Here is a 16,919-nt window from a genome sequence, read left to right on the forward strand (position 1 = left end):
CAATGAAATAGAAACCAAAAGAACAGTAGAAGAGATCAACAAAACTAGGAGATGGCTCTTTGAAAGAATTAACAAGATTGATAAACCTGTAGCCAGACTTATCAAAAAGAAAAGAGAAAGGACCCAAATAAATAAAATAATGAATGAAAGAGGAGAGATCACAACCAACAGTGAAGAAACACAAACAACTGTAAAAACATATTATGAGCAACCATATGCAGACAAATTAAACAACCTGGACTAAATAGATGCATTCCTAGATAAGTATAAACTACCAAAGCTGAACCAGGAAGAAATAGAGAACCTGAACAGACCCATAACCAGCAAGGAAATTGAAGCAGTAATCAAAAATTTCCCAACAAACAAGGATCCAGGACCAGTTTCCCAGGGCATTTCTACCATTTACAGAAGAATTACTACCTGTTCTTCTGAAACTGTTTCAAAAAATCAAAAAGGAAGGAAAACTTCCAAACTCTTTTTTGTGAGGTCGGCATTACCTTGATCCCAAAACCAAAGATTCAGCCAAATATCCCTGATGAACATGGATGCAAAAATTTTCACCAAAATAATGGCCAACAGGATTCAACAGTACATTAAAAGGATTATTCACCACAATCAAGTGGGATTTATTCCTGGACTGTAGGGTGGTTCAACATCTGCAAATTGATGTGATATAACACATTAATAAAAGGAAGGACAAGAACCATATGATCCCCCCAATAGATGCAAAATAGCATTTGACATAGTACAGTATTCTTTTTTTGAGTAAAACTCTCCACACTGTAAGGATACATGGTACCTGCCTCATCAATATCATCAAAGCCATCTATGAAAAACCCACAGCAAATATCATCCTCAATGGGGAAAAACTGACAGCTATCCCCCTAAGGCCAGGAACATGACAGAGATGTCCACTATCACCACTGTCGTTCAACACAGTACTAGAAATCAGACAACAAAAAGAAATAAAAGGCATCCAAATTGACAGAGAAGTCAAACTCTCACTCCTTGCAGATGACATGATATTCTGTGTGGAAAACCCAAAAGACTCCATAAAAAAATTGCTAGAACTCATACAGGAATTCAGTAAAGTAGTAGGATATAAAATCAATGCACAGAAATCAGTTGCATTTCTATACACCAACAACAAGACAGAAGAAAGAAATTAAGGAGTCGATCCCATTTACAATGACACCAAAAACCATAAGATACCTAGGAATAAATCTAACTAAAGAGGCAAAGAATCTTGTACTCAGAAAACCATAGAGTACTCATAAAAGAAATTGAGGAAGACACAAAGAAATGGAAAAATGTTCCATGCTCATGGATTGGAAGAACAAATATTGTGAAAATGTCTATGCTACCTAGAGCAATCTACACATTCAAAGCAATCCCTATCAAAATACCATCAACTCACAGACCTGTACCCCTGGGGATAAAAATATATTATATGTTTATAAAAAATAAAATAAAAATACCATCAACTTTTTTCAAAGAAGTGGAACAAATAATCCTAAAATTTGTACAGAAACACAAAAGACCCAGATAGCCAAAGGAATATTGAAAAAAAAAACAAAACATGGTGGCATCACAATTTTAGACTTTAAACTACATTCTGAAGCTGTGATCATTAAGACAATACGGTACTGGCACAAACACAGACACATAAATCAATGGACAGAATAGTAAACCCAGAAATAGACCCTCTATGGTCAACATTAATCTTTGACAAAGCAGGAAAGAAGGTCCAATGGAAAAAAGACAGTCTCTTCAACAAATGATGTTCAGAAACTGGACAGCCACATGCGGAAGAATGAAACTGGACCATTTCCTTACACCACATACAAAAACAGACTCAAAATGGACGAAAGACCTATATGTGAGATAGGAATCCATCAAAATCCTTGAGGAGAACACAGGCAGCAACCTCTTCAACCTCAGCCACAGCAACATCTTCCTAGGAACATCACCAAAGTCAAGGGAAATAAGGGCAAAAACGAACTATTGGGACTGCATCAAGATCAAAAGCTTTGGCACAGCAAAGGAAACAGTCAACAAAACCAGAAGACAACCGACAGTATGGGAGAAGATATTTGCAAATGACATATCAGATAAAGGGCTAGTATCTAAAATCTATAAAGAACTTATCAAACTCAACACCCAAAGAACAAATAATCCAATCAAGAAATGGGCAGAAAACATGAACAGACATTTCTGCAAAGAAGACATCCAAATGGCCAACAGCACATGAAAAAGTGCTCTACATCACTTGGCATCAGGGAAATACAAATCAAAACCACAATGAGATACCACCTCACACCAGTCAGAATGGCTAAAATTAACAAGTCAGGAAACGACTGGTGTTGGCAAGGACATAGGTAAGGGGAACCCTCCTATACTGTTGGTGGGAATGGAAGCTGGTGCAACCACTCTTGAAAACAGTATGGAGTTTCCTCAAAAAGTTGAAAATAGAGTTATCCTAAGACCCAGCAATTACACTACTGGGCATTTACCTTAAAGATATAAATGTAGTGATCTGAAGGGGCACCTGCTCCCTGATGTTTATAGCAGCAATGTCCACAACAGCCAAACTTTGGAAGTTTGTCCATTGATGTCCATTGACAGAAAAGTGGATAAAGAAGATGTGGTATGTATATATAATGGAATATTATGCAGCTATCAAAAAATAAAATCTTGCCATTTGCTACAATGTAAAGGGAGCCAGAGTAAGCGAAATAAGTCAATCAAACAAAGACAGTTATCATATGATCTCACTGCTATGTGGAATTAAAGACACAAGGCAGAGGATTATACGGTGAGAGAGGAAAAAATGAAACAAGATGAAAGCAGAGAGGGAAACAAACCATAAAAGACTCTTAATCTTAGGAAATAAACTAAGGGTTGCTGGGGGAGGGTGAGTAGGAAGATGGGGTGACTAGATGATAGATATTGGGGAGGGTATATGTTGTAATGAGTACGGATATTATATAAGACTGATGAATCACAGACCTGTACCCCTGAAACAAATAATACATTATATATTAACTAAAAAAATAATAATTTTTAAGAAAAGACTGCTAGAGGTACAAATTTAAGGTTTTTTCACTCTACATTAAGGAACATGCTTCCATTATACGTGACTGAGCTATTCACTTCAGCATTATAATCAAATCCAATATTCAAGCATATAACATATGACCAAGCTCTCATGGCACAACTTTCAAGTGTAATTATGAAGTTTAAACACTTTCTATAAATACTAAATAAATTCTTATTTTCTTCATTCTTGAAGTTAAAATAAATCATATGAAAGTCAGAGAAAGGATCCCCTAAAATTTACATGTAGTGGAATTCTTAAAAGGCACAGCAGGAACAGTCTGAAAAAAAAAATAAGGCAAACACACCCTTCAGCAAAATCCCTTCATATAAAAACCATCTAATTTCAATTCCGTGTAACACAGTTCTATGTAACCGAACTCCAAAACAACCTCCTAAAAGCAGTCATTTCAATGAATGGATTTCTACATATGATTGTGTTAATACTTATGGTAAGTCATAAGATTTGGCAGGAAAACCACTTACTGGCTTGCCAAAGGCTAAGTTTGGCACACTAGTGCCCCACTGCCAAGAATAGTACTGATAACTGGCTTTCTATCCCACATGATTATCTTCCAAGTATGCTTCACTCAGTCACTCCCCATGTACTAAGCTCCTATGGAAATAGTTAATGGAACTGAGCACCTTGTTTCCAATTCAGAAGAATGGGATTCCCAAAATTCTTTATGGAAGGAAGAAAGGGACAACAAGCTGAAAGTTGGAGGAATCTTGCATAAAAACATGACAATAGGAAAATTTAAATAGTAAGATAAATAAAGAGGCAGGGAGAGCTGAAGCATACTAAAATAACCTAGCTAAATTCAATCATCAAACTGAAAGGAAAAATGTTAATTTTGATGCCAGATAAGTGGGAGCAACAGAACATTCTGGGAGATGAGTAAAAGTACTGGTGATGAGCACTGTAGAGCAGCATAGACACACCTAGGGCTTTCCCAATCCATAGCTGCTGTCCAGGTTGTTATACAAGACTATGTGGCCATGATCTCTCACCTGCATACCAACCTTATATTTCAAATAGCTTACAGGTTATTTGAACTTGAATGTTATACTCTCACCTTAAATTCAACAGGAGGAAAACTGGATTCACTATCTTTCCCAGATAACTGGCTTTCTTTCCCAGTGACTACATTTCTGGTCATGGTAATTCCAACCAGCCAGTCTCCAAAATTAAAATAGCCTTGAGATCTGTAACTCCTGCCCTTGTCACATTCCCTACACCTAAATGATCACAAAGTCCTGTTGTCCCTTTGATTCCCTTTCCTTCTCCACAACCAATACAGTTTGCATCTACATCTTCATGATTATAATTGAGGCTCCTAGCAGGTCTTCCTGCCTCTGTTGTTTTGCTACTCAAATTCATTCTGTATTACCTACATCAAACTGCATTCTCAAAACACTTCTCTACCCTTTTCTCATACCTCCTGACTTTAAGGATTTATTAGACCAAATAATGTATTATACACAAGGAATCATTAATTATACAATAATAAATAGTAAGCACTATCATTTCACAAAGTGTGTGCCAGGCATTGTGTGAGGTATTATTGTAATCATAATATGTAATCCACATATCAATTTGTAATGTGAGTATAATTAACTGCATTTTAGAGAGGAAACTGAGGTTCAAGTTTATTAAGTAACTCACTGGAGACATTCAGCCAGTAAATGGAAGACATTTCTTTTTTTTTTTTTTTTTTTTTTTTACCACCAATGTGGAAGACATTTCTAAATGTACTTTTTTCTTTTTGTTTTTAATGTACTTTTTTTGAAAGCAGGGTTTGAGCCCAGGTTTGAGACTTACCCAAAGCTGAGCTCTTTCTGTCACATCACAGGGTCTCTGACTCCCCACTGCTTTATTTCATCAAATCTAAGCACTTCTGCCTTTGTTAAAAGGTGGAAATACAGCTTCTAAGATAGAAGAATGAGCATGAAAATAGTAACATCTTTAACCATCCTTCACAGAATACAAGACTATACAAAAGAGTTCCACGTCAAAAAGAAGAAAAAGTAGTTATAGGTGGTCCTTAAGTAGCTCTCCTTTCTACAAGAAGGCCTCACAACTAACCCTTTAATATAATAGCATTTATAACCAGAAACTTCCAAGGTAATCGATGCTCAATAAATCTACTGAATTAATGATACTTCGGAGCATTTTTAAGGAAAGATCTTTTTGTGATTCTAAGACTGATTTATACCATCATACCACTTAACATGCTATAAAATTGCTTGTTGTTCATCAGACTAGCAGGTCTTGAAGACAAAATCATGTCCATCTTCCTGGTGTCTATATCTCCAGCACCTACCTCAACACAGAAGAAATCTCAGCAAATATCTACTGGATGAATAAAACCTCAACTATTAAACCCTAAGCTCAAAATATAGATAATAAATAACGGGAATTTTAAAATTCTCCCTCATCAAAAAAACTACCTCATTTAATATAACCTAAAAGGACAGACAGCTCAGATTTTTCACTTCAACCTTACAAATTCTGACAAAATACAACTAATACAAGAATTTCTTCTTAGTTTGCACACTTAACTATAAATCCACCACAGTTCATTTTGTTTCTTAAAAAATTCTCCAATTGGCCTTATCTTTAAACCACTTAAAAATAAGATTTTCGTTACACATTATCAACTGTAATTTAGTGTTCAATCCTAAAGTCCTAGCACTTTATACTCTGAAAGGACTTAAGAGATGATGAAGTAATCCCTTCACAATAAAAATTAAGAAACAGACTGGAGGGGGGGGCTGAGTGGCTCAGTGGGTTAAGCCTCTGCCTTTGGCTCAGGTCATGATCTCAGGGTCCTAGGATCAAGCCCTGCATGGTGTTCTCTGCTCAACAGGGAGTCTGCTTCTTCTCTCTACCTGCCTCTCTGCCTACTTGTGATCTCTCTCTCTCTGTGTCAAATAAATAAATAAAATATTTTTTTAAAAAAGTTCTAAGTTAAAACAAACAAACAAAAACCAAAAGAAAGAAACAGACTAAGAAAAAATTAAAGCTATAAAATTAACTGGTGTTAAAATCCAGCCTCTGATTCTCAGTTCCATGCTCTTTCCTCAGTTAATCAATTAGTTACATGTAATGTAAAGGCATTAAAAAAAAAAAAACCCTTTCCACCACATAAGAGTCTTTGATCAAAATAGGACAGTACTCGGGACGCCTGGGTGGATCAGTTGGTTAAGCAGCTGCCTTCGGCTCAGGTCATGATCCCAGCGTCCTGGGATCGAGTCCCACATCGGGCTCCTTGCTCAGCGGGGAGCCTGCTTCTCCCTCTGCCTCTGCCTGCCATTCTGTCTGCCTGTGCTCGCTCTCTCCCCCTCTCTCCTCTGATAAATAAATAAAATTAAAAAAAAAAATAGGACAGTACTCAAGACATCTTTCTCATTTCCAATTTTGCCAAACCTTTCCTACAAGGATTGAAATCCCAGTAAGGAAGATTCTGAGCATGGTCCACTGCCCACAATCTTCTTGTACATGAAGATAAGCCTGGCTCCCACATCTGCTTATACTATCAGTCTGTAAGACTTACTGATGTCAAATCTGTTGGCCTCCCAGCACTTTGTAGCCTTGTGAATGATTCCAAATACTACAGAACTTTCTGCCCCTGGATAATAGTCTCCCCATTGAAAACACAAGGGTAAATATTAATCCTCTCCTGATTCAACTTTATTTCCTAGAATTCAAGTAATCTTTTATTATCTTCTTAACACTGAAGAGAAGGTTCATTCTAGTAATGGCACAAAGGTCCCTGCTATGTTCCAGAATTATTTTCTACTTAGCAGAATTACTCATCCAATCTGACAGCAAAGGTAAATAACTTGTCCAAAGTCATGCACCTCATAAATAACTAATCAGTAATTCAAACTTAAGTTGGGCTAAAAAATCTAACTCATTCTTCTCCACTTTATCCAACATAGAGCCCCAGCCTTTAGAGAGTCTGCAAGATTAGCTGTCAACATAGGCCCTCCAAAGAACTAATTAAAGATATGACCCATGCAACTAATAAAATAAAATGAGAGGCATGTAATGTAATGATCAGTACAAGCTTATTTTACTACTATAATCTACCTTTCCACAACTCTTGAATATGTTTCGTTTTTGAATCTTAATAAATAATTTGTCTCTCCTTAGAAGTTATTTGTTGATACTAATTACAAACTTCATAGAAAATAAAATTAATGGGATTTACATTTAAGATCTGATTTTTCAAACAGTGACTGGAGAGAGCTTTGGATGACAATATATTTAACCTCTGTATTCTTTGGGGATAATAAGAAAACTGCATCACAGGATGCTCTTTTGCTGTGGTAACAAATATAAACCCTTTGAACAGTACCCAGCACAGAGTAATGCTCAACATGTGTTAATTATTGTAATTACCATAATTAACATCACCATCGTCACCACCTAGAACATTAATGTTATGATACCAGAACACAATGTTACCAGAACATCAATGTTTAAGGATGGTCATTTTTGACATTATGTTCACTGTTGAATCCCCAGTGCCTGACACATAATTGGGACTCGAACATTTCTTAAGTGCATTAATTATGATTATTAGTACTTCTATTACTAAGTAGAGGATGACTCACACCAAAATATAATTGCCTCCAGGAGAAAAGATAAATTAAGCATGAAAAAAATTGCTACCTGGAAATTTAGAAGAGGTACCAAATAGAGAATTGCTAGTAACACAAATACAATGCTATTGGAAGAGAGAAGAGGAGAGGCTACTGTCAAGTCAAGGAACTATCTATTTAGATTAAACTAACCCACAAGAAGAAAAGTTGAGTCAAAAGTACTTGCTAAGATCATTTTGCAGGCAGAACATTTTCAGGCTTAGACCAGGCTTCCCAGTTCATAACAGGGTATGCAAATCTAGAATAGAGGACTTCTGAGTCTCCTAAGGAAAATCTAATTGGACCTTGACAGCAAGGATAAACACCACAATATAGAAAGGAAAAGTGGCATTAGAGAAAGGAAAAAAATGTATCAAAGAGCACAACAAGCAAACTGGGAGCTGTAACTCTCAGGTCTGTGTACAGATAGAAGGATCCCTGGGAACAAGTTGTAGCAGCCATACAAGCAAGCAACCTAGCCTCTCAAATGCCTCTCTCCACCACACTGAACACTTGGACTATCCATATGCTCATCAAAGCTTTTGGGCAAGTTCTCCAGGCACAGTTTTCATCCAGACAACCCATCACCCAAGCTGCAGGCCCAGGGACCTACCACTTCTGAGGATCCTATTAATTGGCTACTGGCTCTTTGTCCTCCCCTGGGAGAAGGTTTATGGGCAGGAGAAAGATTTTACTCTGACCATTTTCCTCTCTTGCTGAAAAATCCCTTAGAAAACTGAAAAGAACAGTAGGGAAAGAAAAGAGACACCAGAAGCTTTCAAAAGCCGTCAGAGAACATAGTGCTCCACCTCCATTCCTCACCCCTATTCCTGACTTCTACTAAGACACACACACTAATATGTTAACATCACCTAATGGGCATGGTAAGGTACCAATCAAAATATATAACAGCCTTTAAAAACAGCCTCTTGAGAGCTAAGAACTTCTGCAATTTGTTGACAAACTGCCCAAGCGAGGTACTCTAACCAGACAGGAGAGAAGGTCCTGAGGAAAAAAAAATCTAGTGCATTAAGGGTTCTTGGGCAAGTTTGAAGTTCCCCAAGTCACAGTTTCCTTTTTTGATATAAGGTGGACAGTAAAAATTTGTACCATCTGGGGTGAAATGAGATAATGTCTTTTTTTTTTTTTTTTAAAGAAATATTTATTTTAGAGGCAGGGAGGGTCAAAAGGAGAGTGAGAGAGAAACTTAAGCAGACTCACACTGAACACAGAGCCTGATGTGGGGCTGGGTCTCATGATCCTGAGATCACCACTTGAGCCAAAACCAAGAGTCAGACTTAACCAACTGCACCACTCAGGAGCCCCTAAATGAGGTAATTTGTAGAAAGTGCTTGGTACATTGCATGGCACACAGTAATCATTCTATTGATGTCAGTAATTTTTTTTTTCTGTATCTTCACCCCAAATGATTAGCTACTAAGTATCTAGAAGACAAACATGTTGCCTTCCTTAAACCTGACTCATAGCCAGATAATTCTCATTTAATCGTAACTTTTACTTAACAGAAGTTCAGAAGCAGCTGCTTCAGAGGACAGACAGGCAGGTTGAGAACTCTATAACTCAAAGAGCCATTCAGGATCACAAGAACAATTAAGAGTACTTTCAATTCATCTAGAAATCAAGTCAGTAACTAACAAAAGTCACTCTCAGTTTCAGTCCTGGGGTCCTGAAGCCAACCATGGAGACTGTGGAGCACTGGATTTTCCCATGTCATGAGTAGATAAGGTAGCACTCAATAAGTCTGGGGCACTGGAGGCAAACTACCAGCTCAGGACAGTATATAATCCTGAATGAACACTGAATGTCTAAGGTCTCTAAAGAACGTGTTGTCTTAACACAAAAAGCTGCTCAACATCACTCATCATCAGGGAAGTACAAATCAAAACCACAATGAGATATCAAGTCATAGCTGTGAGAATACAACAATCAAAAAAAAAAAAAAAACAAACAAGAAATAGCAAGTGTTGTCAAGAATGTGGAGAAAAAAGAACGTTTATGCACTGTTGCTAACAATGCAAATTGGACAGCCACTGTAGAAAAAGAGTGTGGAGGTTCTTCAAAATAGAAATACCATATGATCCAATAATTCCACTACTGAGTATTTACCCAAAGAAAACAAAGACACTAATTTGAAAAGATATAGGCACCCCTATACTGCAGCATTATTTACAATAGCCAAGATATGGAAGCAACCCAGCATCCATAAATAGACAAATGCATAAGGAAGACGTAGTATACACACACACACACACACACACACACAAATACATATAGGAATATTATGCAGCTATTTAAAAGGATGAGAGCTTACCATTTGCGACAATGTGAATAGAACTAGAAGGTATAATGCTAAGTGAAATAAGTCAGAGAAAGAGAAATTCCATACGACTTCACTCATATGTGGAATCTAAAAAACAGAACAAATGAATAAACAAACAAAAAGTAGAATCAGACTATAAATATAAAGAACTAAATAATGTTTGCTAGGTTGAGGATGGGTAAAATGGTTGAAGGGGAGTGGGAGATACAGGCTTCCATTTATGAAATGAGTAAGTCAAAAAAGGCACAGCAGAAAGAATACAGTCAAAGGTCTTGTAATAGTGTTGTGTGGTGACAGATGGTAGCTATGCTTGTGGTGAACACAGCATCAAGCAGAGAGAGGTTTAATCACTAGGTTGTACACCTGAAACTAATGTAACATTGTGGGTCAATTACACTCATAAAAAAATTGAATGTGTTATCTAGAAATCAAGTTTTAACAGACCACTGCATTTCACTAAATCTCCATCTACATAAGTGATAATTCTTATACCTATATTGGAATGTAGAAATTTATGAGAAATTGAATATGGATTAGAAAGTAAAACCAAAAGAGGTAATGTCCCAGTCATCTATTACAATTCAACTGAAGCATTATTTAAAGGGGGTTAAGGAAAACTGTGGGAAGAAAGGTACCTCTTGCCAATTCTCAATTACCATTTTCTAACATACTAAATTAACTTTTTTTTTTTTAAGATTTTATTTATTTATTTGACAGAGAGAGATCACAAGTAGATGGAGAGGCAGGTAGAGAGAGAGAGAGAGGGAAGCAGGCTCCCTGCTGAGCAGAGAGCCCGATGCGGGACTCGATCCCAGGACCTGAGCCGAAGGCAGCGGCTTAACCCACTGAGCCACCCAGGCGCCCTACTAAATTAACTCTTAAATGAAGAACACGAAGCCTGAAAGAACCACCTGAGTCTAGAAAATTAGGTCATCCATTTTACCTGTTTTCTTTAAAGACCAAGAACTAACAAAAGTAATGAAAATTAGAAACAAGGCCATAAAAACAAAATTCTGAAACAAAATATGGCTTAAAGAATATGACCTGATAACTCAAAGTGTCCATCTCTTTCATTTTTGCAAGATTTACCAGAAGTCTGTTGTCTTCCAACCACAGACAAGTTAACTCTTCTTGCCTGTAACTATTTAAAGATAAATGCTTTGTCTTCCATGTGTCGTGATGCAGAAATCTGAAGCATTGAATTAGTACTTGCTTAAGGGCCTCACCATGTCAAATACTTCCACTTTCAAAATACCAATATTAACCTTATAATCGACACACCTGACAATGTAATCTACAGTTCCAACCTGCCTGCTCCCTTGGCAGAAACCAGCTTGAAATAACAGACTGGAAAAATATCCATTTAACAAAGGAAAAATCCACAAAAACTAACTATTCAATTACTTAAATCTCTATCTACCAAAAAGTGTGCTTATGCCATCCATTAGAGAGTAATAAAATGTCCTAGGAAGATGACTGTCTTCTTTAAAAAACTACTAGCAAGCATGTTGTCCATCATGTTGTTCTGTTGCTTAAAGTTATTTCTCTAAGAGTGTAGTATTAATAAAAATTTTGACTCGCCTATCCACTTTGTCTTGATTTGCAGGAAAGTCAAAGCTGAATTTTATGTCCATATTGACAGCAGTCAATGTACAGAAATCAGCGGCTTTCTTATACACTAACAATGAAAATACAGAAAGGGAAATTAGAGAATCGATTCCATTTACTATAGCACCAAGAACCATAAGATACCTGGGAATAAACCTAACCAAAGAGATAAAGGATCTGTACTCGAGGAACTACAGAACACTCATGAAAGAAATTGAAGAAGACACAAAAAGATGGAAGACCATTCCATGCTCTTGGATAGGAAGAATAAACATTGTTAAAATGCCTATACTGCCCAGAGCAATCTATACATTTAATGCCATTCCGATCAAAATTCCATCGGTATTTTTCAAAGAGCTGGAACCAGAAGAGACCCCGAATCACTAAGGAAATGTTGAAAAACAAAAATAAAACTGCGGGCATCACGTTACCTGCTTTGCTACATCACGTTACTGCATCACATTACTACTGCTTTACTACAAAGCTGTGATCACCAAGACAGCATGGTACTGGCATAAAAACAGACACATAGACCAGTGAACAGAGTAGAGAGCCCAGATATGGACCCTCAACTCTATGGGCAAACAATCTTCGACAAAACAGGAAAAAATATACAGTGGAAAAAAGACAGTCTCTTCAATAAATGGTGCTGGGAAAACTGGACAGCTATATGTAGAAGAATAAAACTCGACATTCTCTTACACCGTACACAAAGATAAACTCAAAATGGATAAAAGGCCTCAACATGAGACAGGAATCCATCAGGATCCTAGAGGAGAAGAGCAGCTATCCTTAGCTTTGGGTTTTAGTACATTACCCCCATCTTTCTATTGGCCTTCACTGCAAACTCCTGTTTTTTGTTTTGAGTTATTGACTGGTGTTTTGTGGATTGCTTCTCTTTTTTTTTCATTCTTTTTATGATGGTCCAATGATATGTTTTTTGTTGATGCCACTTCAGAAACTTTTTGGAAATGAGCAAGAGGTATAAATAATTTAATAAATTAAGTTCCTTCCATTATTATTACAGTGTCCTCACTGTTCCCAAAACTGTCCCCTCTCTTCATTCCTGTGCATGCTGTTCAAACCAACACAGTGCCAGCTATTTCAAGCATTCAGTGACCTCTCCCAGAGTTCTGAGGCTGGATAAACCATTCATTTGGGCTCTAATATACTTTTAAAATACTACTTCACTACTTATACAACTTTACTACATCTCTACCATACTTGAATATTACTTTTTTCATCTGCATGGTCTTAAGTTCCTCGAAAACTATAAGATCCTAGTGGGCAATGAGTATATCATGATATTCCCACCAGCATCAAAACAAGCCCTGTACCCAGCAGAAAGAGTAAAGCTGTGTTCTTCATGAGAAAAGTCAAGATTTTTGAAAGACCATTAGGCAAAACTAAGTAGGAGATAATATGCTGAAAGGTTCTACCTTAAAGTAATTAAACCAAAGAAGTAAGATATGCAAATTACCTATATAGCCAACAGAGATTGCATGTATGTAAATACAAAGAAATTTCCTGGAATGGCTGCATTTGGCAGGATTATCTGGAGTACACAGAGGCTTCAGGTGACTGAAAAGGAGTAACACCTGTGAGGGCATTCAGCCACAAAAGGACTCCAGTGGGGTACAAAGAGAGAGTATTCAAAGAAAAGCAAGAACAGTTCCAACTGTGTAGTAAAGAACCAAAAGTACCTTAAGACAGTGGAGATGAGCTCTGAAGATGGCTGGTAGAGGGCCTAGAGGCAACAAAGTCAAGCCTGAGCCTGGTTTTCTTTTTTCTTTTTTTTTTTTTTTTTAAGATTTTATTTATTTATTTGACAGAGAGACACACAGCGAGAGACTGAACACAAGCAGGAGGACTGGAAGAGGGAGAAGCAGGCTTCCCACTGAGCAGAGAGCCCGATGCAGGGCTGGATCCTGCACCCTAGGATCCCAGGACCCTGGGATCATGACCTGAACCAAAGGCAGAGGCTTAAGGACTAAGCCACCCAGGTGCCCCCAAGCCTGGTTTTCTTTAAGGAGATTTAATAAGGTAAAAACTTTAGAAAATGATTCACAGTTACTGTAATAAGAATAGACAGGAGGGAGAAAGCTAGTATATGAAGCTTGACAGTAAATATTAGAGATGCATAGCAAATAGGGCACCATGACTATCTGCACTTTCTCAAGTGGAAATCTAGGACAACCCATTTAAGAGCCCATCACAGCACAATTACCATGAATACCCTAAGAGCAATGATATCTACCTTACCTTCTTGAATCTGAGACCTTCCTTAAGAGTAGAACAATCTCTCTTTTTCTCTTTCTCTCTCTCTCTCTCTCACACACAGACACACAAAGCTGTATTTTAATGTGTATAGTTTACTACTGAAGCAACATTAACAAAATTGTTCTAAGCAATGCCTTGGTTCAAATCTCAGCTCTGACACTCACTGGGTGTGCACTCCCAGGGAACATACTTAACCTTACTTAGCCAGGTATAAATTGGGAATAAAATTTGTACCTGCCTCTAAGGTAGGGATATATAGTGTTTAGCAGAGTGAGTAGTTCGGTAAGCGCTCACGATATATTATTTTTAAAATAGACAATAATGTATGGATTTTTAGACCTCTTGTATTAACTTCACAGTCCTCTGGAGATCCTTGATACCCAAGTTAGGAATCACTGTCCTAGAAGACAAATGCAAAGCATAGCAAGCAGCAAGTTCCATTAGCAAGGATTTATGTGCAGCTACAGAATTCGGCACTGTGCCAGGGGTATAAAAGCCAACACAAGAACCCAACATGGAAAGGGACAATGCAGAGGGTAAATGTGCGAGGAAAGAGGAAAATATTGGTGCTGAAGGTAAAAGGGGCCTGAAACCCAAGGAATTTAAAGTTGGAAATGAGGTAGTGAGCCAAAATGAAGTGATGAGCCAAAAATATCTGGTTAGAGCATTGCACACTAAACATGTGCTTAAAGAAGACTCCCCTGGAGCAGCCTTTTGGACAAACTACAATGGAGGCCACTTCTGCACCTCTCTTGCCATTCAGTAGCAACTAGATGATGTGTTCCAAAGCTTTAAAGAAGGTCCCATTTCTAACTTGCACTGATCGATAGTGCTGGTAACTTAAATTGGTATAACTCATACCAAGTGTTATCTTAATAGCTTAACCAATTTCTTCAAGGTACTAAAAAAAATTTCTATCTTCAAGAGTTCACACAAGTTAAGTAAACTTTTGAGCTTCAGATTCAGTCTAAGAAATTGGAAAAAGGGAAACCATCTACCAAAGAGTCCTCACCATTAGGAAAAAAAAAAAAAAAAAAGTTTGTAGGCCACGGCTTGAAAGCTTATAGGCCCTTGCCTAAATTGAATGGTTCACTTCCTCAGTCTCCAATTCTTTTCCTATTTCCTATCCACCTCTTCCACCAGTTTTCAAACAGTTGTTTATTGTAATAACCTTAAACAAAGTAAGATGAATAACCAGAAAATACTGAGATATCCAATAATTAAAACTGTCTAGTATTCTTGGACTCTAAATCTGGCCAATTCCAATTTCTTTTCTAATGCTAGAGTGATTTGAAAGCAGAGTTTGAATCCCAGATAGACACTTGTAGTTGTTTCACTTCAGACAAATCAGACTCCCATGCCTCACTTTCCCCATATGTAAAGTGGAGGTGAAAAAAAAAAGACCCTTTCAAAGAGTACTTGTAAAAACTAAATGAGTTAATATTAGTCAAGTGACCGATACATGATAAGCACATTTATTAGCCATTATTATCATCTCCATTACAGAGTAATATTAGCCACTAGCAAGATCTCCAGGAACACACATGTAACATTTTGTCTACAAAAATAATGAGTAAAATCATTCCATCCTGAATGAATCTAAAGCAGTACAGCTTGGTTAGATACAGTGGTGAGGGCCTACCTGTTGCAGTATTTCTAAGAGATAACTGTCAGGAAACAGCCATGCTCAGTCTGCACATGGTTGGTCCAACATGCAGGACAGCTCCTCATGATTACATCACTTAAGGAACTCCTTTTGTTTGTAAATAGAACCTTATCCTAACTTTGGACCAGTCTGTCAGATATACTTCAAATGTATTAACATGAATCTCAGGAGTTTGTGTGTTTAAAAAGTTTTTGTGAGGTGTGCTTTTTAAACAAAAAATATTTCCTAGTCTATGACTCCTCGGCACTACTTTCTTTTAATTTGTTTTCTTCTGTCTGGAAAGCTGGTGAGGGGGAACCAAAACCGCAAGCACTCCCCTGCTTCCCAAGCATTAGCAGGTCAGTGGCCTTGGCCCTTACACGGAAGTATAGCAAGTTGACTACACACACACACACATACACACACACACACACACACACACACACACACAAAACCAGTCCTTTTCCCTCCCCCAGCACTGGGATCTGCAAAGAGCTAAATTAAAGTGCACCCTAGAGACCTCGGAGAAACAAGCACTGCAGTCGCTGGCTGGGCAGGTGGGAGACGGTAGGTAGTCTGGCTCAGGCGCGAGAACCACGTCCCAAGTAGGACACACGCTCCCATGCCCCGAGGGAAGCCTAGAAGCATTCCACGCATTCAGCACACTCTCCACAAGACACATCTTGTCGCCGACCTCCACAACAAGCTACATCGGAAACCTTCCGGGATGCCCAGAAGGCTGTTCCTGGAAATGCAGGCAGCCCCGGGCGCGGGGCTCACACGTGCCCCAGCAGCAGGAGGCCTGGCTCGAACTCCCATCTCGGACTCACCTGGCCCGTGATGCCAGTGATGAGCGCCACTTTCCTGGGCTTGCCCATCTCTCCGTCCCCGGAGCCGCGAGCGCTGGGGCAGCGTACCGCCGCGTGTGCCATGTCGCTACCGGCTTGTGGCCGAGGGCTGGGCGGAGCGGAGGCCAGTGGAGCAGAGACAGCGGTGCCGAAGGGACGTGGGGGTGTGCCTGCACACAAGCCTCCTCGCCCAAGCTGCAGGGAAGTAGCGCACCGCGCGGCCCGCCGCCACAATCTGACAGGGGCGCTCTGGAGGCCGGGCGGGGAGGGCCGGGGGCGGGCCGAGGCGGGCCCCACTGCGGGGCGGCGGGACTGCGGCCTGGCGGGCGCCGCGTCATTCGCGTCAGGCCGCGACGCTCCCGTGGCGCCCGCGGCAGGCCCCGCCCCCCGCCGTCTGCCGCCTCTCTACGCCACGCCTCCTCCGCCGCTGGCCGCGCGGCCAGGGCGGGGC

At 39.0% G+C, this 16,919-nt stretch overlaps 1 protein-coding gene across 3 annotated transcripts in view; it reads right to left on the bottom strand.

Annotated features, from left to right (window-relative positions):
• GMDS (GDP-mannose 4,6-dehydratase) overlaps nucleotides 1–16,651 on the bottom strand; it is a 622,428-nt gene extending 605,777 nt beyond the window's left edge. For 2 of the 3 annotated variants that reach the window (XM_032340945.1, XM_032340947.1), the window contains exon 1: nucleotides 16,451–16,651. In XM_032340945.1, the coding sequence (XP_032196836.1) occupies nucleotides 16,451–16,552 (102 nt within the window). In that variant the 5' untranslated portion in view covers nucleotides 16,553–16,651. The remainder of the gene's footprint in view (nucleotides 1–16,450) is intronic. The other variant, XM_032340948.1, reaches the window with a different exon arrangement.
• Nucleotides 16,652–16,919: the final 268 nt, after the last annotated feature.

Source organism: Mustela erminea, chromosome 4, assembly GCF_009829155.1.
Source record: "Mustela erminea isolate mMusErm1 chromosome 4, mMusErm1.Pri, whole genome shotgun sequence".
NCBI classification, from domain to species: Eukaryota; Metazoa; Chordata; class Mammalia; order Carnivora; family Mustelidae; genus Mustela; species Mustela erminea.